This window comes from Macaca nemestrina, chromosome 16, assembly GCF_043159975.1.
Source record: "Macaca nemestrina isolate mMacNem1 chromosome 16, mMacNem.hap1, whole genome shotgun sequence".
Taxonomy (NCBI): Eukaryota; Metazoa; Chordata; class Mammalia; order Primates; family Cercopithecidae; genus Macaca; species Macaca nemestrina.
The window spans coordinates 85,973,173-85,996,264 of record NC_092140.1 but is presented as its reverse complement, the minus strand read 5'-3'; the positions used below and the strand labels follow the sequence as shown (position 1 = coordinate 85,996,264).

Genomic DNA, 23,092 nt, shown 5'->3' with positions numbered 1-23,092 from the left:
TGAGCATAATGAATGAATGTTTTACGCCATTAAGTTTGGGAGGTAGTGTAGCCATGGTAACCATATCAATGAAGGTTCAATATATAATACAAAGAAAGAAAAGCAGGCTATGTGTGAAGCAATCATGACAGTGCCACATGAAGCAAAGATCATGATTAACCTAATCCCGTGCACCTTGGAGTCCTTGAAAAAGGGGGAGGGGAGGAAAAAAATAATTAAAAGACACCTTTTAAAAACTCAAAACAAATGTACCTCATTCACCAGTCTTTTGATGTGGGACCAAAGCCTCTTCTTTGAACACAGGACCATGATAGAGGTTCTAAGGCACATCTTTTATATACATCACATCCATCCTCCAAGATTCTCAATTTTAGTTTAAGTGGAAAAGTGGAGCAAGAATGTAAGAAAGCTTACAAAGCAATCTAAGTGTATGATCTACCCACATATGTATGTTTGCCTCACTCATACCTAATTGGAAAGAAAATTTTTAAATGACCTGTACTGACTTTTTTTTTTTTTTTTTTTTTTTGAGACGGAGTCTCGCTGTGTCTCCCAGGCTGGAGTGCAGTGGCGTGATCTCGGCTCACTGCAAGCTCCGCCTCCCGGGTTCACGCCATTCTCCCGCCTCAGCCTCCCAAGTAGCTGAGACTACAGGCGCCCGCCACCACGCCCAGCTAGTTTTTTGTATTTTTAGTAGAGACGGGGTTTCACCATGTTAGCCAGGATAGTCTCGATCTCCTGACCTCGTGATCCACCCGCCTCGGCCTCCCAAAGTGCTGGGATTACAGGCTTGAGCCACTGCGCCCGGCCCTGTACTGACTTTTTTGTTTTTGTTGTTGTTGTTGTTGAGACGGAGTCTCGCTCTGTCGCCCAGGCTGGAGTGCAGTGGCCGGATCTCAGCTCACTGCAAGCTCTGCCTCCTGGGTTTACGCCATTCTCCTGCCTCAGCCTCCCAAGTAGCTGGGACTACAGATGCCCGCCACCTCGCCCGGCTAGTTTTTTGTATTTTTTTAGTAGAGACAGAGTTTCACCGTGTTAGCCAGGATGGTCTCGATCTCCTGACCTTGTGATCCGCCCGTCTCGGCCTCCCAAAGTGCTGGGATTACAGGCTTGAGCCACCGCGCCCGGCCTGCTGACTCTTTCCAAAGCATTCAACTCACTTTACCATTTCTGTAATAGTTAATTCAATTATAATTATAATAAACAACATAATGGGTCATAAATAGGTCTAGGAGCTTTAAAAATGCCACTCTTGATAAGTATTTATATATGTTTGTATTATTTTTTCCATATATTTTTATATAACCATTTTGTTTCTAAAAGCAGGAGGAGGAGGAGAAGTACCTATTATGGGTACTGATCATCTGAATTAGCTTACTCTACCACCCAGTCATACTTTCTAGAGGTATTTTTGATATAATGTAGAAAACAAGAAGTTCCATTAAAATGTTAAATCAGTCTGGGAAACAGAAGACTCTATTAAAATCTGTTTGTTCTGGTAACAGAAGTCAGTGATGACTATCCTAAAGCCACATACCTTACTACTTGAGTTAATGACATCATTGAAATACAACATTACACAGCACTAAAAAAAATACTGCCATTTAACCTACTGCACAATGCCAAGATATCACTGATTGCACTTAGAATTAAATATAATACTCTTTTGACAAACACAAGTAATTATAATACTCTGAGGAAACTACCAAGAAAGCTGAAAGCACTGATAGGTATTGATCAAGGGAAGTCATATAAAGCAGTTGTAATCAACATGCTCAAACTTTATTCCAGAATCTTTAAAATGGAAAATTTTAAATAAGCAAGTCCTTTACAGACATTAAGCTACCTTCAAATCAAGATGTACATGATATTGTTAATGAACAGCTTAAAGAGGCAATTACATGGCAGTTAACACTGATAAATACATAAGAGAGTGAAATTCTCAATGAGATCACTTCTCTTTTCCTTTCTCTGGATTGTGTACAGATATCCTCTTATTATTTAAATATAATACAATAACAGCATTTCTCAAGTAATTATTTTGTTGGTGGTGTTGCTTAAGACAGAGTCTCACTCTGTCCTCCAGGCTGGAGTGCAGTGGCACAATTCTCGGCTCACTGAAACCTCTGCCTCCTGGGTTCAAGCGGTCCTCCTGCCTCAGCCTCCCAAGTTGCTGGGATTACAAGCATACGCCACCATGCTCAGCTGATTTTTGTATTTTTAGTAGAGATGGGGTTTCACAATGTTAGCCAGGCTGGTCTCAAACTGCTGACCTCAAGTGATCCACCCGCCTCAGCCTCCCAAAGTGCCGGGATTACAGGTGTGAGCCACCACGCTCAGCCTCGAGTAATTATTAGAGTCCCTGTCTTTACAAGCTGATATTTATTCTTCATTAATTCAACATTTCCCAAGTACTTGTATTAAAAATATTTTTTACCAAAAGAAAAACTTACTGGAGTTTCAAACAACATTTGAATTACAATTAAATTTACCTCTTCTTTGGAGTATATTCTGTAGCTTTTTGAAGCCTGCCAAGTGTAGCTTCCAAACTTTTAAGTGGTCTTCTGTTGGGGGGCTTTGTTGTTTGTACATTTACTGTGCTTAATTCAATTTTCATGCCCTTAATAATGTCTAACAAGTCTTTTTTCGTATTTTCCTTTGCACTGGCTTGGCTCTCTGAAGTCTCCTTGGAAGTCTCATCAGTTCGAACAGACTGCTCATCTTTCTTGCTACAGATCACGCTGTTAGTGCCAAAATATCTTTGGATATTTTTCATCCTGGAAAGATGTATTAAAGAAAAAAATGAAAAATACAACGCAGTCTAATAAAGTAAAACACTATGTATCTAAAATTTTTTTCAATTCAAGCCCTTTCCATTTGCTTTTTTTTTTTTTCTTTTTTGAGATGGATTTTCACTCTTGTTGCCCAGGCTGGAGTGCAATGGTGCGATCTCGGCTCACTGCAACCTCTGCTTCCCAGGTTCAAGCGATTCTCCTGCCTCAACCTCCCGAGTAGCTGGGATTACAGGCATGTGCCACCACGCCTGGCTAATTTTGTATTTTTAGTAAAGATGGGGTTTCTCCATGTTGGTCAGGCTGGTCTCCTTTTATAATTATTGTTAACAACCATAACAGCAGCAACTTAACATTTATTGGCATATACTACATGCCTCATCTTGTGTAATATACTTTATGTACATTTCTCATACCCACATTAACTCCCTAAGGTCTCTATTTTGCAGATAAGGAAACTGAAAATCAGAGAAGTCCCAAAGTCATGTAGCTCACAGCTCACTAAGAACTAAGACACACTGTGTGCCACAAATACGTAGAGGTGTGCTGAGCTATTGATCACTTGGTCCTTCTGGTGGCCAGGGGAGGTCTGGGGGTGCTGGTGCTCCCAAATCTGTTCCCTCCCTCTATTTACCCCAGGGTTCGGTAGTAAAACACTGACATGGTTAATAAATGACAACTTATTCAAACTCAAATGTGACTGACTGCAAGTCCTTGCTCTTAACATAATACCTCTTTAAAAAGTTATAATTAAACAATACAAAAATAAATTTCTATCAATAAAAAAGATTATTTCAAAAAAACTTTCTGAGTGGGTGTTACCTAATCTGATCAACATTTTCATCGAGCTACATGCCACTTAACCCATAACCATTTGTAAGGTAAGCTAGAATGGAACAGAAAAGAGAATAATCAATGGCTAGAAATGTCACTTTTGCTTTCTTCACCGGATACATTTATGAAAAAGAACAACACAAATGATTACATCTATATTAGACTCATGTAAAACATTTCCTAATTCTAAGTAACCCAAATATCCAATTTTATTCTGTGGGGTTAAAAACTTGTTTTGGTATTTGATTACTGAAGAACTTTCAAAACTCTGAATATGTTAGTTTCAGTAAGAGGGTATATTAAAAAGTCATTCATTAAATATAGTGAATATCTACTCTGTGGTGGGCACTATCCTAGGTACTGACAATATATTAGTAAATAGGAATTTCATGGTCCCTGCCTTTATGAAGCTGACGTGCTACAGCACTGCTTCTCAAACATTAATATGCACAGAATTTTTTTTTTTTTTTTTTTTTTTTGAGACAGGGCCTCACTCTGTCAGATAGGCTGGAGTGCAGTGGCGTGATCTCAGCTCACTGCAGCCTCGACCTCCCTGAGCTCAGGTGATCCTCCCACCTCAGCCTCCTGGTACCTGGTACTAATTTTTTGTAGAGACAAGGTTTCGCCATGTTGCCCAGGCTCGAATTCCTAGCCTCAACAGATCTGCTCGCCTCCCAAAGTGCTGGGATTTCAGGCGTGAGCCACCACACCTGGCCCATAGAAATTATCTATGCTCCTTGCTAAAACACACTTTGGTCCCACCAAAGAATTCTGATTCAACAGCTTTGTCCAGGAGACACTTGAGAATTCACATTTCTAACAAACTCCCAGGTGATGCTAACGCTGCTGGTCAGAGGACCACGTTACAGTAGCTATGTACGTTACTTAATCCTTACAATTTTACAGAACAGGTTTTATTATTCTCACTTTACAGAACAAACTGTTGCCCACAGAAGTTAAAGCAGTAGTTATGAATCTTAAGAGGTTATACAAATCACACAGAGAGCTGACTTAAAACACAGTTCTTAGTTTGAAATTTAACATTTTTAACTAAGACCCCAGGTGATACTCATGCGGGTGAGCTCAAGAGCCTGTATCAGACACTGGGTTAAATATTTTATCAAGTTCAGCTGGTGCGGTGGCTCATGCCTGTAATTCCAGCAGTTTGGGAGGCGGAGGTGGGAGGATCATGAGGTCAGGAGTTCGAGATCAGCCTGGCCAATATGGTGAAATCCCGTCTCTACTAAAAATACAAAAATTAGCCAGGTGTGGTGGTGGGTGCCTGTAGTTCCAGCTACTTGGGAGGCTGGGGCAGAAGAATCGCTTGAACCTGGGAGGCGGAGGTTGCAGTGAGCCGAGATCGCGCACTGCACTCCAGCCTCAGCAACAGAGTGAGACTCTGTCCCAAAATAAATAAATAAATATATATATACACACACACATACATAGTATCAAGTTCTCAAAGGCAGAAAATGGCAGCTGCAGGTTAAGGATACTTACATGAAAGAGAAATGGCAATTTCCAAAAATGCTGAAACAAACTATTTGATCTGCTAATGAAAACGTCAGAGGCTATCAAATCAGGCACTTTAAAATTAGAAAAAAACCAACTGCATAACTAGTATCCTCATAATCAGTACACAGGACTCTCATTATAACATTCAATATATGGTACAATCCATTTAAGAAAATGGTCTATTATTTTACATTTAAAATTAACATTCAAGGTATTTTAATAGAAAGGTGGTAATCAGGGGAATGAATCTCACATATAATCTTTACTACAATGTTTTCTTTCAAGAGCTATCGTACCACAGAAAGGAACCCATATGATAGGAAAATCACATCTAAGTAACCCCCTAGCACTAAAAATAATAAAACTCTAGATTTAACCTCCCACCTAAGTTTGTTTCCACTGACAGCATCTCATTAGTACTTCAAATGCAACACCTTCAAAACCACATTCAAGACTCCTCTTTCAGACTGACTTTCCATTTTTCACACTTTCTATATTAAAAGGCCCCCTAATGTAAACAGGTATTTTTTGTCTTCTAAAAATTATAACATATGTACAAATCTTTCTCAAGCCTGGCTCCGCATTCTTCCGTTAACATTAAGGATACCCTAATACTCCAACGCAGCCAGTTGAAATCTTAGCTACCTCTGACCACCCTACCATTATCCCATGATGTCACATCCCTTTAATTCTACCTGTGCAATTTTTCTCCTCCATTCAGCTGGTCCTTCCCATCTTCACTGCTACTAACCTGCTTCAGCACTGTACTTAACCAAACTGTCTTCTGAGTGTTACGCATGGAATTTATGCAGTGGAATTAGGTTTTCATAATAAAGTTCTCAGAGGATAAATACCAAAACCAAGTATGCCGCAATTCCCTTTTTTTCCTGGCTAACTTCAACCAGTGGTCCTCCTTCAGATTGCATCAGACTTTTTCCAGAAACGATATCCTGAGTCTCCCCTACAAATGGTTAGGTGTCCCTATTTGCTATCCCAGCAAATATTCACTCATGTTGGCTGAACAGTGTACTCTGTGCTTACCTACACTATCTCAGCTATTACTTCACTACATAGCACTTGAATTGTCTACTTGCTGGAACTACATGCTCCGTGATGGCAGGACTGTCTCACTTGGGGTTTACAACCAGTACTGGCACGCTGTTTTTCAAGTTTTTCAGTAATGAACTAAGGAATAAATGAAGGAAAACAAATGAGACTATCAAATAAATCTTGGGAGGCAAAAGGTAAAAACAACTTTGCTTTTGGAACCTGAGTAAACTGACAAATGATAAGAGGAATGAGGCGCGGCGTGTAGTATTAAGAGCACAGCGACCAAGCTTGTAATCGTAGCTCTATTTTCCATGCACACTATGACCTTCGGCAAGTCATCTTTTCTTTCTGGGATTTCTCTTTCCTCAGATTTAAAGCAATAGCTTCTAAGATCCAGCAGGTAATAATATCGACTCCAGGAAGTCGGAGGATAACTGAAATGTACAGGACCAGGCACTGGGTTGCCTGAGGACCTGCGGAGCCAAAAGCGCTGAACTGCGATACCTGACCGTTCCGTGCCGAGCAGCGAGTAGCATAATCGCAGCCGCTGATGTCTCCGGGCTTCCAGAGGACAAAGGGTGGCGGGAAAGGAGGCGAAGAGGTAGGAACGTCGAGACTCTAGGAAACATCGCCGAGACACAAAATGAACCAAGAACGCAACCGAAATGGTGTGTACCGCTGCCAAACACGTCCCCGCCCTCTCTTCCGTTTCCAGCCTGGCGCCTTCCTCTCTCTTTGCGTTCCGGTGGGCAACAGGAGCCGGTAACTGTGTTCCGGACTCGCCCGCGGCCAGGCGGAGCCAGCTGCCTCCAAGCGACCCCACCCACCCCGCGAGTCTTAGAGGCGGACTGCTTGTCAGAGTTCAGGAACGGTTCGCCGGCCGAGGCGGGTTCCAGACCCGCAAACCGGACAGTGGAGGGCGTAATCAGTTGTGCGAAAACTACAGATGGGGCCAGTGAGATCAGTATCTTATTTAACGGACAATATTTTGCAATGTTTGGAGGGAAAGGGTCTACAGGGTTCACCACGTTCTCAAAATGCTCTATGGCCACCAAAGAGGTTTAAAAAAATTACTAAAAGACCTGCTGCCCTATGAATTAGCGTTTCCTTTCAGTCTTTATTCTTGATGTAGAGGCAGAATGAGACATGGGTTTCATTTTTCAAAAATGGCTTTAATGGCCGGGCACGGTGGCTCACGCCTGTGATCCCAGCACTTCGGGAGGCCGAGGCGGGTGGATCACTTGAGGTTCGAGACCAGCCTGGCCAACATGGTGAAACCCCATCTCTATTTAAAAAAAAAAAAAAATACGAAAAAAACACACAAAAAAATTAGCCGGGCGTGGTGGCGGGCGCCTGTAATCCCAGCTACTGGGGAGGCTGAGGCAGGAGAATCGCTTGAACTCGGGAGATGGGGGCTGCAGTGAGCCGAGATCGCGCCATTGCACTCCAGCCTGGGCTACAGAGCGAGACTCTTGTCTCAAAAAAAAAAAAAAAAAAAAAAAGGATTTACGCTGGGTGTCAGGGGCGCAGTGGCTCATACCTGTAATCCCAGCACTTTGGGAAGCCAAGGCGGGTGGATCACTTGAGGCCAGGGGTTCGAGACCAGCCTGGCCAACATGGTGAAACCCTGACTCTACTAAAAATGCAAAAATTAGCCTGGCGTGATGGCGAGTGCCTATAATCCCAGCTACTCGGGAGGCTGACACAGGAGAATAGCTTGAACCCGGAAGGCGGAGGCTGCAGTGAGCCAAGATTGTGCCACTGCACTCCAGCCTGGGGAACAGAGACTCTGTCTCAAAAAAAAAAATAATAATAATAATAAAAGAAAAAAAAGATTAAAAAATGCAAGAGAGAGACTTGGCTTTTACCTGTCCGTCATGAAACAGGGAACTGTGACCCCAGAAATGATGTGGGGTTCCCAAACTTGGAAGGGCATGAGAATAAATCTAGTGGGAAATGTTGGCTAATAGGACACATGGGAACCACTAGCCTAAAATCCATAAAGGCATTCCAAAGTTTACATCAACATTTTCCCTGTCCTCTCAAAAAAAAATCAAGGTGGGGAGGAGAGTTTTTGTGATGCTCAAACAGAGCTTACATTGAGCAGATCTTCCTGAGATCCACTAACACTAACAGAACCTTTGTCACTGAATGCTCTACACAGTACACTTGGGGATGCTTACTTTGTCTGATTTGTAAAAAACCAAACTTAAAAAAAATTGAAGCATAACTTTGTCAAAAAACAAAATTATGGCAAATTTAGTGTAATTGGCTTTTATTTGTGATTCTAGAACAGGGTGACATCTCATTCTATAAAATAGTGTGAGTGCTCCAGTGAGTTGAGCAGAGGGGTTTGGCTTTATAAGCACAAAAGGGTTGAAGAAAATAGAAACAGGGAATAAAAATCAGATTGGACATTTCAAAGCTGCCTTCCTTATTAAAGGGTTAAAACAGAGGGATTTCCTTATCAAGCTGGCTCAGGTAAATTAGGCCCCCTCTGATTGGTGCTGTGAATCTCCTGCTTTTGGAAAACTGGCCTTGATTTCAAAGTTCAGTTTGATTACTTGGCACTTAGCACAAGTGACTATTCTGGTTTAGTCTGGTGTGCTAGGGGCTAGTACAGGAAGCTTGTCCAAAACTACAGCCTCCTATAACCTTTAGCAACTTCAATTCAGAAAAGTATATGAATTATAAATATGTTGATGACAATGTATTTTTGTTATTGTTGAGATGGAGTCTTGCTCTGTCACCCAGGCTGGAGTGCAGTGGTGTTATCTCAGCTCACTGCAACCTCACCTCCCAGGTTCAAGCAATTCTCCTGCCCTAGCCTCCTGAGTAGCTGGGAGTACAGCCGTGCGCCACCACCCCCAGTGAATTTTGGCATTTTTAGTAGAGACAGGGTTTCACTATGTTGGCCAGGCTGGTCTCAAACTCTTGATTTCAGGTGATCTTCCCATCTCGGCCTCCCAAAGTGCCGAGATTACAAGCATGAGCCACCGCGCCTAACCAAAAATGTGTTTAAGGAATGATCACAGAGTTAATACACCCACATAAACCTCCACCTAGATCAAGAAATAGAATATTAGCAGTATGGCATACTTTTCTTGATATCACTTGATACCCAGTGGAAAATCCATTCTCGAGTGTAATAAGCAGTCCATGTGGATCACATTTAATAGTTACTTCATCTTTTTTCTCTCCTTCCTTCCTTCCTTCCTTCTTTCTTTCCTTCCTTCTTTCTTTCTTTTCTTTTTTTTTTTTTTTTTTTTTTTTTTTTGAGACGGAGTCTCTCTCTGTCGCCCAGGCTGGAGTGCAGTGGCCGGATCTCAGCTCACTGCAAGCTCCGCCTCCCGGGTTCACGCCATTCTCCTGCCTCAGCCTCCTAAGTAGCTGGGACTACAGGCGCCCGCCACCACACCCGGCTAATTTTTTTGTATTTTTTTAGTAGAGACGGGGTTTCACCGTAACACGCCTGCGCCTGGCCGCTGCGCCTGGCCTCGATTTCTTATAATATCCTTCAAATGGGTTTTTTAAAACCCTAAAAACTCTTGACAAAGGAGATGAAAACTTCCATCTCAATTTCACAGCTTCTCTGGGGGAAGATCTTGTCCCATTTACCCTGTTCTTAATCTACTCTAAGGTAGTGCAGACACAGTAAATTACCTCCCTGCCGCATACAGGCAGATAGGCTGTGACTATGTGAAAGTGCCTGGCTGAGGGTCACAAGCCAGAATTGAAATTTAGTATTCTTTACCATTTGGTTCCTTCCACTATCACTTTCTTACAAAAGAGGCTTTCTTTGACCACCGTGGTTAATGTAGTCTCCTGCCCCATCCAGTCGCACTCTGGCAGGGATTGCTGTTGTCCACCTATAGCTATTCTCTTCTTCTGGAACTTAAGCTGAACTCATGACCCTGTCTCTACAAAAAAATAAAAAAATTAGCTGGGCATGGTGCACCTGTGGCCCCAGCTACTTGGGAGGCTGAAGTGGGAGGACCGCTTGAGCTCAGAAGGTGGAGGCTGCGGTGAGCAGTGACTGAGCCACTGCACTCCAGCCTAGATGACAGAGAGAAACCCTATCTCTAAATAAATAAATAAAATTCACTTTAATAAAAAAGAGAATTAATAGGATAGTTCTACTTGGCCATAAATTAAACCATAAAGAGAGTTTCAATAAATTCCCCCCAAATTTCAAGTCTGTCCTTTGAAAAACTAATATAACTTGTGTAATTTTTTTTCCAGAGCAATCATTTATGAGAGTGACAAAAATAAAGCCGAAAGTAGAAAATGTTTTTCCTCCCCTAACTTTCTATTATGGTATTTGATTCACCAGTCATTTTCTTCCCAGGGCCCCTTGGAAATGTACTTGTTAGAAACAAGGCAAGAAATAGAAAATCAACTGAAATTGCTCCTGATACAGAGCGGTGACTTTGTCCTAGCTATCTCATAAAATTCTATACGAATTAACTCAACAAGCCTTACAAGAAAATGAAGAAACAAAATCACCCTATATTCCAGTTATCCATTGCTGCACAACAAACCATCCTAACACTTAGTATCTTAAAACAACAATTTATTATCTATCCTGGTTCTGTGGTGGACGGGGCTCAGCTGGGTGGTCCCCACTTTGATCCCTCATGTGGTTGCCATCAGATAAGACTGAATGTCCAAGATGGTTTCTTCACCCACACATCTGATGCCTCAGCTGGAATAGCTGGAAGAAACAGGGGCTGGCTGGGCCTCTCTCCACACCGTGCCAGGCCTAAAGCAAGCTAACTCTTATAAAGTTACAAAACCACAGTGAAGATATTAAAGTAGCAGGTTAATTAATGGTACAAGCAATTTCACTTCATTGCAATGAACTTCTTTCCCATAATATTTAATGTATCCCAGATTCATTTCTACCATTACTTAATTACTATACTAATTCTTAGAAACACTTTAAATCTAGTAAATAATACATCTTGGAAAGATCTAAGTAAATTAATAATACATCTAGAAAGATTCAGAACAATTTAGAATGTTCTGCCAATATGCATGAACTAGCCACTAGTTCATGCTAGTGGATCACAAAAGGGTAAAAACAATGAAGCTCCTTCTCCCAAGTGGCAGGATGGCAGAACACGAATGTCATAGCACAAGTGAGGTTTACAAGCTCTGTGGCTACTTTGCCTGTGCATTAAAATGTATCATATTCTGCTGTTTGTTTTATGCTATTTTTCCATCATACTTACTTTGTCTATGCACTTCATAGGCAATAAAATGTAATTGATTCTATTAATTGCTTTTTAGTCACTAGAATTGTCCATATATGTAACTTCATTTCCCAATGAATATGTCTATAAAGCTGTATATTTTATGTCCAAAGTAATCTTTTTCCCTAAAATCAACTCTGAATTAACTTTCAATGCCTCTGTGTAAAAAAGCATGTAAGACTTTTTCCAATAAAATCAGGAGGCAGCATAAACATGCACAATATGGTAATGAGAATAATAACACCACTAACTGCCATTGTTGCATACTAAACCATTTACATTCTTATCTCATTTAATTTTCTCATTGGCATCAGAATTATCCAACAAGACCAGTCCTGCGTCACGGCAGATGTATGACACCCTGTAGCAAGGAGTCCAGGAATGGTCAATATTTGAAAATCCAACTATCCAGGTCAGCAATGTCCCCAGTCTTCTGAGGTTTGCTCTTTGTGAAATAAGCCTGCAGAATAAACCCAGTTGTCCAGCAGTTTCAGCTACCTACTTCAATTTACTTGTGGCTCCACTAGCAAAAGTATTAAAGGATTATGAACATCTTTCCAAAGGCGGTGTACTAGCTGGAGGCACAGAAAGAAGGAGAAAATGAGGCTGGATGGGCTCACTGGAGACATAACTTGTCATGAGGTTTCCTGATTTGGGTGATGGATGATGTGTGTGGTACTACACGGGCTGTGGTATTTCCCTTCTTTTTTCCTAGGTGGATTAAGAGCATTTTTGTCTCTGCATCTTCCAAGTTGAGAAATTCTTTTCTTTCTTTCTGGAATATATATATATATATATATCTCCAGCTGGTCTATCTTATAAACCAGATCAAACTACAGTATCAAACACAGCCTAAAACAGCACTTTAGGAGGCCGAGGCAAGTGGATTGCTTGAGCCCAGGAGTTAGAGACCAGCTGGGCGACATAGGGAAATCCCATCTCCACAAGACATACCAAAAAAAATTAGCCGGGTGTGGTGGCGTGCACTTGCAGTCCTAACTACTTGGGAGGCTGAGGTGGCAGGATTGCTTGTACCCAGGAGGTGGAGGCTGCAGTGAGCCGTGATCATACCACTGCACTCGGACCTGGGTGACAGAGCAAGATCCTGTGTCAAAAAAAAAAAAAAAAAAGCAATAGATGAACATACATGCATGTTTATATAATATATAGATAGATGATATTAGTGTAAATGTATAACATTGTGTGAAAAATGTAGCTTTAGTCTCCTTGGAACACAGGGATGAGTATGACTTGCTCCCTGCTTCAAGGGGCTGGTGATCCAGCAGGGATCACAGATGTGGAACAAGATGTGTAATGCAACAGGTGCCAGGCCTGTGGGGGCCCAGAGAGGTTGCACCTAGATGGATGAGTCTCCTAGAGCCCATTACCTTCTTCACAAGATCTTTAGTGCCCAAAGTCAAAAGACAAAGTAAGGGGGAGGGGCACAGAGAGGCCCACAGCAGCAGAACTTACGGGAGACGGGACGGAAGAGGAAGTGGTTTCGTGCCCTTCAAATTAGATTGTCTAGATACTTGTCTTTCCCCTCCACGTAAGATGACTCATTCTTAGTATATTCATGTTTAAAATTGCTTTGGATTTTAAGTTCATGGAAGACCAGGATCATGTCACGCTAATGTGTATTGCATAGCTTATGACATAGAACTATGCTGAAATCGTGCTTAGCACATAATTTTTGGAGATGACAGAAATATGACCAGGCAGAACTGTCCTCAGGGCAATTTCTAAAGTACATCAAAGTACTCTGGTTCCCCCCACCCATCCTCTTGATTTCTTGTACTCATTTTCTCTGTCCCTTGGCCCGTCTCTACGTTGCCTTCTAGCTTCTCAGAGCCTCCTTGCTTTGGGTCTCACCCAGGCCTGACACCCTTGCCAAGATCTCTCTAAATTAGCTTTTCGTCTCCCCTTCTACATGTCAAACTCCTCTGTCATCTCTCCACCAGGGGCAGGGCTATATTATTCAACTAATACTACTGTACGAACACCCACATTGAGCTTATTGTACTAACTATCTCAAGAAAATTTAATTTTTAAAAGAAATGCTTTCAAATTTCAATAAGCAAAGGCCTCAGCTGAGATTATTTTCTTTTTGCATTCCTGGCCCCTCAAGTTATGCCTTCGGGAAACTGCTTCTCTAAGTGCTGACCCAAGCTGGCCCTTAGATAACATTTGTTATGTTCAAGTGCCCTCTGGAGGCAGAAACAGTCTCCTGTTAGATAAAAGACAGGCCTGCCAATGACCCACAAATGATTGGTTCCTGTGCTGTGAGGTCCGTTCATTCCTTTCCATCTTTCTTTGTGCAGGTCTAGCACAGCCCTGCCTCGGGGCCTTCAGCTTAGGCACAGAATCTTCTTTGGCCTGGAATAGCCATTCCAAATACTGTCCCACGATTGTTTCCTTCACATCATCCACTTTAGCTCAGCAGGGCTTTCTCAGGAGTGCACCATGTCTAGCCAAGCCGACCTTCCCACTCTGTCATGTCGTGCTGTTTCCTTGTCTTCCTACATGCAGCACTATCTGAAATAATCTCCTTCCATTCATTCAACACGTTCATTGAGTGCCTGATCATATGCCCTGTCTTATGCACTTGAGACAGATCAAGGTACAAATGCAACACATTCTCTCTCCTAGTGGAATTTACAGGCCTTATGAATTACATGGTTTCCTTTTTCATCATCAGCCTCCCGGCTAGAATGTAAGCTCTAGGAGAGCAGGGACCTCTGTCAGCCTTGTTCACTACTTTATCCCAAGAGCCTAGAACTGTGCCTGGTACATCCTTCATGGTCAATCAGTATTTGTGGAAAGAAAAAACAAATGTTTATATTAGCCAGGCACAATTGCCGTTACAAGAGGATACTTTGATGCCAGGAGTTCAATACCAGCGTGAGCAACATAGCAAGACCCCAGTCTCTAAAAACAAATTTTTTTAAGTCTATATTTTCTATCAGGATACACAACTAACATTTTAAACTTCTTTTGCTGTGAAAAAGTTAATTCAGAGACTTTTCTGACTCATCCAGCTGGAAGCAGAGAGGCTAGGATTTTCCTTTCAGGTGTCTGACCCAGAGCTTGCATGCTAAGTGCTAAGGTGATGGCGTCTCAACTGTGCTGGGACTTTATTTGTGTGTCCTTTCAATGGTTGTATCTGCCTATGTTTGACCAGAATAATTAATTTAATGAAAGTACTTTAAAAACATTTATAAACAGCTAAGTATCTAGTGATGGGTGCCATATAAATATTTAGATATAAAGGGTCTAAATTCAGATTATTTTTACTGGGGGAACCATTATAAATGTAATTATAAATAGTACATTGCAGATATGTGCACAGGAGAGAGAGAGAGAGAGAAGCTGTGTACACTTGCTACTTCACAACAATGATGCAATTCAACAGATTTATGATAATGATCCCTTTAGACAGATACTAAAACTCACTAGGGGCAGAGCCCTGGGCCAGGCAAGGAGTAAGTCACAGCTCCTAGGCCTCAGCAGGGCCTAAGATACAAGTACTTGCCCTTCCTGGGTGGAGTAGCTCACACCTGTAATCCTAGTGCGGCCAAGGCAGGAGGATCACTTGAAACCAGGAGTTCAAGACCAGCCTGGGCAATATGGCAAAACCCCATCTTTACAGAAAAATACAAAAATTATGTGGGGGTGGCGGCGCACACCTGCAGTACTCAGGAGACTGAGGTGGGAGGATTGCCTGAGCCCAGGAGTTCGAGGCTGTGGTGAGCTGTGATCATGCCACTGCACTCCAGCCTCGGTGACAGAAAAAAATTTCTGTTTGCCCCCCCGACAAAAAAAAAAAAAAAAAAAAAATAGGTAGTTGCCCTTGTGGTTGGAGCCACAGGGGCCATGAGTTCAGCAGGGACTCCTGCCGGCTGCTCCAAGTCACTCTCCCGGCACTCCCTGCTCTACTCTTCTGCAGAACCAAACTGCTTACCGTTCCCCAAACGTGCTCTGCTGGTTCACACCTCCGTGCCTTTGCATGTTTTCTCGGACTGGAATGCTCGGTCCGTGTAGAGTGGACACGTGTCATGTTTTCTGGCTGCTTAGCAGGGTTTCAAAACCCTGCCTATGTTCTGGGAATTTCCTAACACAAGAATGAGTCCTGCCTCCCCAAGGCAGATGCCAGAGATCACACGCGGCCAGGCTTCTTTGCAGAGCAGGGTACAGGCACATGACCCAGCCTCCCTCCGTCAGCTTCGTCTACACAAGATACCAACTTAGAGATGAGCAATCCAAGGCAGTGGGCGTGGTGTAGAAGTGATGTATCAGGCGATGCTGGTAACGCAGGCGCCAGGCTTTGGAGAAGCAATAGTTACCAGCGTGTGGCCCTGGCACAAGAAGGGGCAGCATCACAAACCATCAAATCCAGAGCCCTAGAGGGGCAGCGGCAGTGGCTTCCGCCGCAGGCCAGATCTGCAGTGGATGTAGGGCCTTGTTTCAGGAAGCTCTTCATGGCACTTTATGTCCCCATCCATCAAGCAGAAGAGTCACTCTATATCCTTGTAATCCTTTTAATCAATCCTTTTTGTGCTTTTGTTGATTACACCTAAGAGCCTGGCCTAGTTGCAAGTCTTCCAGCCCCTGTGGTAGGTCATACACCAGCCTACATTAATCCTCTTAACGAAAGGCGACTTGCTTTGCAAAATCCATGTTGGCATGGAGGTCTCCTGTGGCCCTCCCCTGAAACCTTCTATCCCATTCCTCGTTCATGCCCTCCTGGGATGCCCTCACTACCCACAAGCCTCTCGCCGCATGCCCCCCAGATTATAATTGCTTGTTTCTTCCTCCTCTGCTTGGACCATGATTTCTTTGAGGCTAGCCGTTGGCTCTTTCACTTCTGCATTTCCAGCAGTTAGTTTGGGTTGACAGCATCCAACACAGGATGGTACTAAAGGGAAGTTTGTTACTGATAGGAAGGAATGCTCCGATTTGCTTTCTGAGAACCAGAAACAGATGCTATGAGGTGGCTGCGTCTAACATAGATCTCGGTGAATGGCAGGGATTTCAACAGGCGGAACTGGTGGGCATCATCCTGCACATGACATGTAATCTGCTTTTTAAAAATTATTATATCCCTCAGCATTTTCCCGTATCCTTAATATGCTGTATGGGACATTCTCAGTTGCCCAACAACCCTTCCCTTATCCTTCTTTTTTTCAAGTTTGGATGGTGATATCTCCAGGAAGGTGGACCCTTCCACAGCCCCAAGGGGATGAGTCCTCATTGCTCCAAACCAGGGGTTGACCAACCGCAGCCTGCTAGCCAAATCTGGCCTGCCACCTGTTTTTGTATGGCTTCACACCATACAAAATGCTTTTTATAGTTTCAAATGGTTGGGAAAAAAAAGAAAAAAGAAAAAAATTATTTGTGCCAGATAAAAAATATATAAAATTCAACTTTCAGTGTCCACAGGGACACTGGAACACAGGCATAAGGATTTGTTTCTGGTGTCTCTAGCTGCTTTGGCTCTACAATGGCAGAGTTGAATATATGTGACAAGGACCACATGCCCTGCAAAGCCTGACATATTTACTGGCTGGTTCTCTTCAGAAGCAGCTTGCTGACCCTGTTCTCAAGCAATCATGCTAATGCCAATCTCCTCCAAGTGTTGATTTTTGGGAGGAGCATGAGACCTATTTCTCGGCCAATGAAACACACAAGGAAGCCTGACAGAGGGCTGCTGGGAAAGATTGTTTTCTCTGATGAGAGGGAGATATGTGAGCGTGCTTCCTTTTTGCCTTTGGATGTTGCATGTGAGGATGTGATAGGCAGAGCTGTGGCAGCCATCTTGTAGTCATGAGGGAAAAGCTAAGAGAACCACAGAGAAGCTGCCCCAGATATTGTTGAGCTGTTAAATTAACCAGCTCTGGAACCTGCTACCTCTAGAATTTTTTAATATTCAAAGTAAATATACTAGGCAGGGCACAGTGGCTCATCCTGTAATCCCAGGACTTTGGGAAGATGAGGTGGGAGGATCACTTGAGCCCAGCAGTTTGAGACCAGCCTGGGCAATATAGTGAGACCCCTGTCTCTACAAAAAAAAAAAAATTAGCTGGGCATAGTGGCACACACCTATAGTCCTAGTTACTGGGGAGGCTGAGGTGGGAGGATGACTTGAACCCAGGAGTTCAAGGCTTCAGTGAGCTATGCTCACACCACTGCATTCTAGCCTGGGCAACAGAGCCAGATCCTGTCTCTAAACAAACATAAACTGACAGGCATTCTGTTCATTGTGGCCAAATTCATCCTAAAGCATATGATGTGAGAAAAGTATTTCCTCTTATTGATGAACCATAAAATGTTAACCATTTATGAGCATTTTCCCTTATTCGTTATTATAAGTTTTACATTTTTAAAAATATATACCTTACAAATTCAAATTTAAGGATTATTAACTATCAGAGGGAACACAGAGAAATAAAATAAAATAAAAACAAATTTAAGTCTCATAAAATATGTGCCTCAGCTAGTGCCTTCTCCCTCTCCCTCTTCGGCTTCCTTCTCCTCCCACTTCTGTTCCCCATTTCTTTCCCTGTACCATTAAAACGTTGCCAAGGAAAAGACAAATGAAAAAAATTGCCCATCCCCAAAACACTGTTCTAACAAGTCTTTTACTGGATGCAGATCGCCCTCTTATTCTATGTAGATTGACAGAAATCCAAATCCATGTTTATCTATTTAAAATACAAATTCCATTATGGTTATTAGAGCCTGGGAAAGGCAGAGGGAGGAAAAGATAGGGAGAGACCGGTCAACAGAGATGAAATTTAAGCTAGATAAGAGGAACAAATTCAAGTGCTCTATAGCACTGTAGGGTGAATATAGTTAACAATAATTTATTGTGTATGTTCAAAGAGCTGGAAAAGAGGATTTTGAATGTTCCCAACACAAAGAATGAGAAATGTTTGAGGTGAGGCCTATGTTAATTGCTCTGATTTGACCATTACACATTGTATACATGTATTAATATATCACTCTGTACCCAAAAAATATGTGCGATTAGTATATGTCAACTAGAAATAAAAGGAACAAATAAAATAACACATAAATTCTACCTGACTCCAAAAAAGACTTATGGGAGTTTTCAATAAAAGTTACATCAGCAGCCAGGAGTATTTAATGGGTACTAAAATTGCATAATCAAAAGCAAATTTTCTTCTTCTTCTTCTTCTTTTTGACAGTCTTGCTCTGTCACCCAGGCTGGAGTGCAATGACGCGATCTCAGCTCACTGCACTGCAACCTCCGTCTCCTGGGTTCAAGCAATTCGCCAGCCTCAGCCTCCTGAGTAGCTGGGATTACAGGCACCTGCCACCACAGCCAGGTAATTTTTGTATTTTTAGTAGATACGGGGTTTCTCCATGTTGGCCAAGCTGGTCTCAAACTCCTGACCTCAGGTGATCTGCCCGCCTCGGCCTCCCATCTTCTTTCTTATTAACTATAAATACATTTGAGTCAGAGATGTTTTATGCTGTTGATCTGTTTGCAACTCCAATGAACTCACTTTGTTAAAACATGTCCCGTGTGGTATAGGAACCAGGGATCCATTTTCTGAAATGATTTCTCCTTTTAGTGTCATGAACCAGTGCATTGTGAAATTCTGTTGAAATAGCAAACGCTTGCTTTTCCATGCAGACATTCCATGTCTGTCCTCTCACCTCTGACCTGCGTCACACCTGCCACCCATCACAAAGCCAGCTGCTTTGAAATCTCCGAATCGTGCAATTCCAAGTGCAGCAAACAGTTACCTGGAGCAAGAGGTCAGTGTGCTGACGTGTTTCCTATTTGGAACCTAGGTCTGAAATACTATTGAGTTAAGATACCTCTACAGAGAGCAGTGATCCACGTCTTTAAAATGTTGTTCTCAAAAGGCCATAGGATTCCTAGGATTTTTTTGTTGTTGTTGTTTTGTTTTGTTTTGTTGAGACAGAGTCTCACTCTGTCACCCAGGCTGCAGTACAGTGGCACAATCTTGGCTCACTGCAACCTCCACCTCCCAGGTTCAAGCGATTCTCCTGCCTCAGCCTCCTGAGTAGCTAGGATTACAGGCACGTGCCACCAAGCCCGGCTAACTTGTATTTTTAGTAGAGACAGGGTTTCACCATGTTGGTCAGGCTGGTCTCAAACTCCGGACCTCAGGTGATCCACTCCCATTAACCTCCCAAAATGCTGGGATTACAGGCATGAGCCACTGCGCCCAGCCAGGATTCCTAGGAAATTACACTCAGAACAAAGTTTGCATGGACACTTTCTTTTTTTTTTTTTTTTTTGAGACGGAGTCTCGCTGTGTCTCCCAGGCTGGAGTGCAGTGGCGTGATCTCAGCTCACTGCAAGCTCCGCCTCCCGGGTTCACGCCATTCTCCCGCCTCAGCCTCCCAAGTAGCTGAGACTACAGGCGCCTGCCACCACGCCCGGTTAGTTTTTTTTGTATTTTTAGTAGAGACGGGGTTTCACCATGTTAGCCAGGATAGTCTCGATCTCCTGACCTCGTGATCTACCCGCCTCGGCCTCCCAAAGTGCTGGGATTACAGGCTTGAGCCACCGCGCCCGGCCACATGGACACTTTCTTAATTTAGTGCCAACCAGATGATTTTACAATCACTTCCCTGGGCATCTGAGAGATACGAAGCATTTTAACATCTATGTATTTCTTTCTTCCTAAAATAAAGATAGCAGACTAAGAGCCACTGTTGTGGGGGATTTTAAGCTGCTGAGGCGACTTTTATAAAATATTGTAGAAGGAGATGTATTTCAGAAGAAAAAACTTCCAGTTCCTGCAGCCCTCTTGCCATTTTATTTGAGATGGAGTCTCGCTCTGATGCCCAGGCCAGAGTACAGTGGCCCAATCTCAGTTCACTGCAACCTCCGCCTCCTGGGTTCAAGCAATTCTCTGCCTCAGCCTCCTGAGTAGCTGGGATTATAGGCACCTGCCACCATGTCCGGCTAATTTTTTTGAATTTTTAGTGGAGACGGGGTTTCATCATATTGGCCAGGGTGGTCTTGAACTCCTGACTTTGTGATCCACCTGCCTCAGCCTCCCAAAGTGCTGGGATTACAGGCGTGAGCCACCGCGTCTGGTGCCTCTTGCTTTTAATAAGAAGCCTCGGCTGGGCTCGGTGGCTCACGCCTGTAATCCCAGCACTTTGGGAGGCTAAGGTGGGCGAATCGCTTGAGGTCAGGAGATCGAGACCATCCTGGCTAACATGGTGAAACCCCGTCTCTACTAAAAAATACAAAAAACTAGCCGGGCGCGGTTGCGGGCGCCTGTAGTCCCGGCTACTCGGGAGGCCGAGGCAGGAGAATCGCTTGAACCCGGGAGGCGGAGCTTGCAGTGAGCTGAGATCTGGCCACTGCACTCCGACCTGGGCGACAGAGAGAGACTCCGTCTCAAAAAAACAAAAACAAAAACAAAAAAATCAGCCGGGCATGATGGCGGGCGCCTGTAACCCCAGCTACTCAGGAGGCTGAGACAGGATAATTGCTTGAACCCGGGAGGCAGAGGTTGCAGTGAGCCGAGATTGCGCCATTGCACTCCAGCCTGGGCGACAGAGCGAGACTCCGTCTCAAAAAAAAAAAAAAAAAGCCTCTGGAAGAGAGCACTGCACAGTGTGGCAGCTGAGCACCTGACCTTTGGAGTTGGACAGAACTTTGCTGAGTCCCTGCTTTTCTCTTAGCACCTGTGTAATGTGGCCTCTCAACGCCTTGGTTTCTTCTCCAACCTCATTCTTACCAGCCATTGGGCTAGGCAAGGGGACACAGCAACTAAGTTGGACAGAAGACAAATGGATGAGAGTTTGTGCAAAAAAACCAAAAAAGATAACTTTGTAGATTATGGATTAAAAATCTGAGCAAAATTCCTATCATTTCTCATAGAACAAATTGGGAGGCGTGGAGAGGAGAAATGTGGAAGGCTTGGGAGTGATGAGAGTTTGGAACAGCCTTTGTCAGGACAGGAGAGGAAGGGGCTCAAGGAAGACATGACAAAGCACTAGGGGCCAATGGCTAGAGGAGAACACCATGCGCCCTGCATGGTGGACTGTTCCAACAGGCTGATGGACAGAGGGCTCAAAGGAACCGGTGATGCAGTCATGCTGTGGCTGGGGTTTACAAAAGGCTAAGTGACTCAGTAAAGGTCACACAGGGACATTTACACAAACATCCTGGCCCCGAGTCCAGTGCTCTTTCTAATCTAGAACAGGGTCCTTCCTTTTTTTTTTTTTTTTTGAGACAGGGTCTTGGTCACAGTTGCCCAGGCTGGACTGCAGTGGCGTGAACACGGCTCACTGCAGCTTCAACCTCCCAGGCTCAAGAGATCCTGCCACAGTTTCCCCAGTAGCTGGGACTACAGGCATGCGCCACCACACCAGGTTTAAACAAATTTTTTGTTGTTGTTCTGATTTTTAGTACGGACAGGGGCTCACTGAAACTGCCTTTGCAAAAATCATAACAGAAAATTATGATGGTGAAAGAGATCTGACCTAACTGACTCCATCTTGCTTCTAACCTCCAAACTGTCCTTGTTCTGGGTGTAGGCCCAACTAACTTTGGGAGGAGCTTAGTTTACAGTTTAGTGTTGAAACAAAGACAATAACAGCCCTTTCCCAAAACAAATACCCTTCCTGCCTGGGGACGAGGCTGCCTTGGTAGGACTAACAAATTAGCCACAAGTTTACAAATTATGGTTTAGGAGTCACGCAGCTGGAGGCTGCAAGATTCTAAACCTCCCCAAATTGCTCCTCAGGATGACATCACTATTGTAAAACCTAAGATCAGAGATAAGATTGAGATATTTTGCAGACCCTGTACTAGACGGATTGATCAGCTGGCACTACCCAGATTGATAAACTGACTCATCTGGTTTTGTGGCCCCCACTCAGGAACCGACACAGCTCAAGAGGACAGTTTAGACTCCCTATGATTTCACCTCCAACCTGACCAATCAGTACTCCCACTCACTGGCCCCCGACCCACCAAATTATCCCTAAAAACTCCAAACCCCGAATTCTTGGGGAGATTGATTTGAGTAATAATAAAACTCTGGTCTCCTGTACAGCTGGCTCTGCATGAATTAAACTGTTTCTCTATTGCAATTCCCCCATCTTGATAAATTGGCTTAGTTGAGGCAGCGGGTGAGAAGAACCCATTGGGCAGTTACATCACTATGTTGCCCAGGTTCGACTCGAATTCCTGGGCTTGAGCAATCCTCCTGCCTCAGCCTCCCAACATGTTGGGATTACAGGCATGAGTCACTGCACCCGGCCAAGTCTGTCCTTAATCAGGGTTCTTTTGGGTCTCATTTTCCTAAGCTGCAAAAGCCATTGGACCAGGTGATGTTGCCAACCCCTTTAAGCTGCTGTAACTGTAGTTTCGGCTCCTGGGTCTGCTTTCAATTAGTTATGTTCCCCATCACTTTGGACAAGTCATCCCAACTCCCTGGCTTGTTTCTGTAACTCGATTATGGTCCAGAAGCCCGAGTTCTAAAGTGCTGATTCTGATGAGGGCCCACTTACCAGGCACTCTGATCCCATCATAGCATCTACTACAGCCTGGGAGGTGTATTCAAGTGTGCATTCATGTTAAGCAGAAACACCAATCAAATCACTTAAATAACGTAGGTAATA

At 43.5% G+C, this 23,092-nt stretch overlaps 1 protein-coding gene and 1 long non-coding RNA gene across 4 annotated transcripts in view; one reads left to right on the top strand and one right to left on the bottom strand.

Moving 5' to 3' along the window:
• LOC105491746 (mitochondrial ribosomal protein S31) overlaps window positions 1-15,481 on the bottom strand; it is a 67,656-nt gene extending 52,175 nt beyond the window's left edge. Inside the window, exons 1-2 of one of the 3 annotated variants that reach the window (XM_071081453.1) lie at window positions 15,408-15,481; window positions 2,493-2,777 (exon numbers count right to left, since the gene is read on the bottom strand). In XM_071081453.1, coding sequence (XP_070937554.1) covers window positions 2,493-2,777; window positions 15,408-15,454 — 332 coding nt within the window. In that variant the 5' untranslated portion in view covers window positions 15,455-15,481. Of the gene's footprint in view, window positions 1-2,492; window positions 2,778-6,695; window positions 6,973-15,407 lie in introns of those variants that run through there. The other 2 variants (XM_024796036.2, XM_011758416.3) reach the window with 2 other exon arrangements.
• A 3,178-nt stretch (window positions 15,482-18,659) lies between these two features.
• Window positions 18,660-21,223, top strand: LOC139359121 (uncharacterized). Its single transcript, XR_011614871.1, has 3 exons — window positions 18,660-18,795; window positions 19,107-19,231; window positions 21,146-21,223. It is a non-coding gene; the product is annotated as an uncharacterized lncRNA (long non-coding RNA).
• Window positions 21,224-23,092: the final 1,869 nt, after the last annotated feature.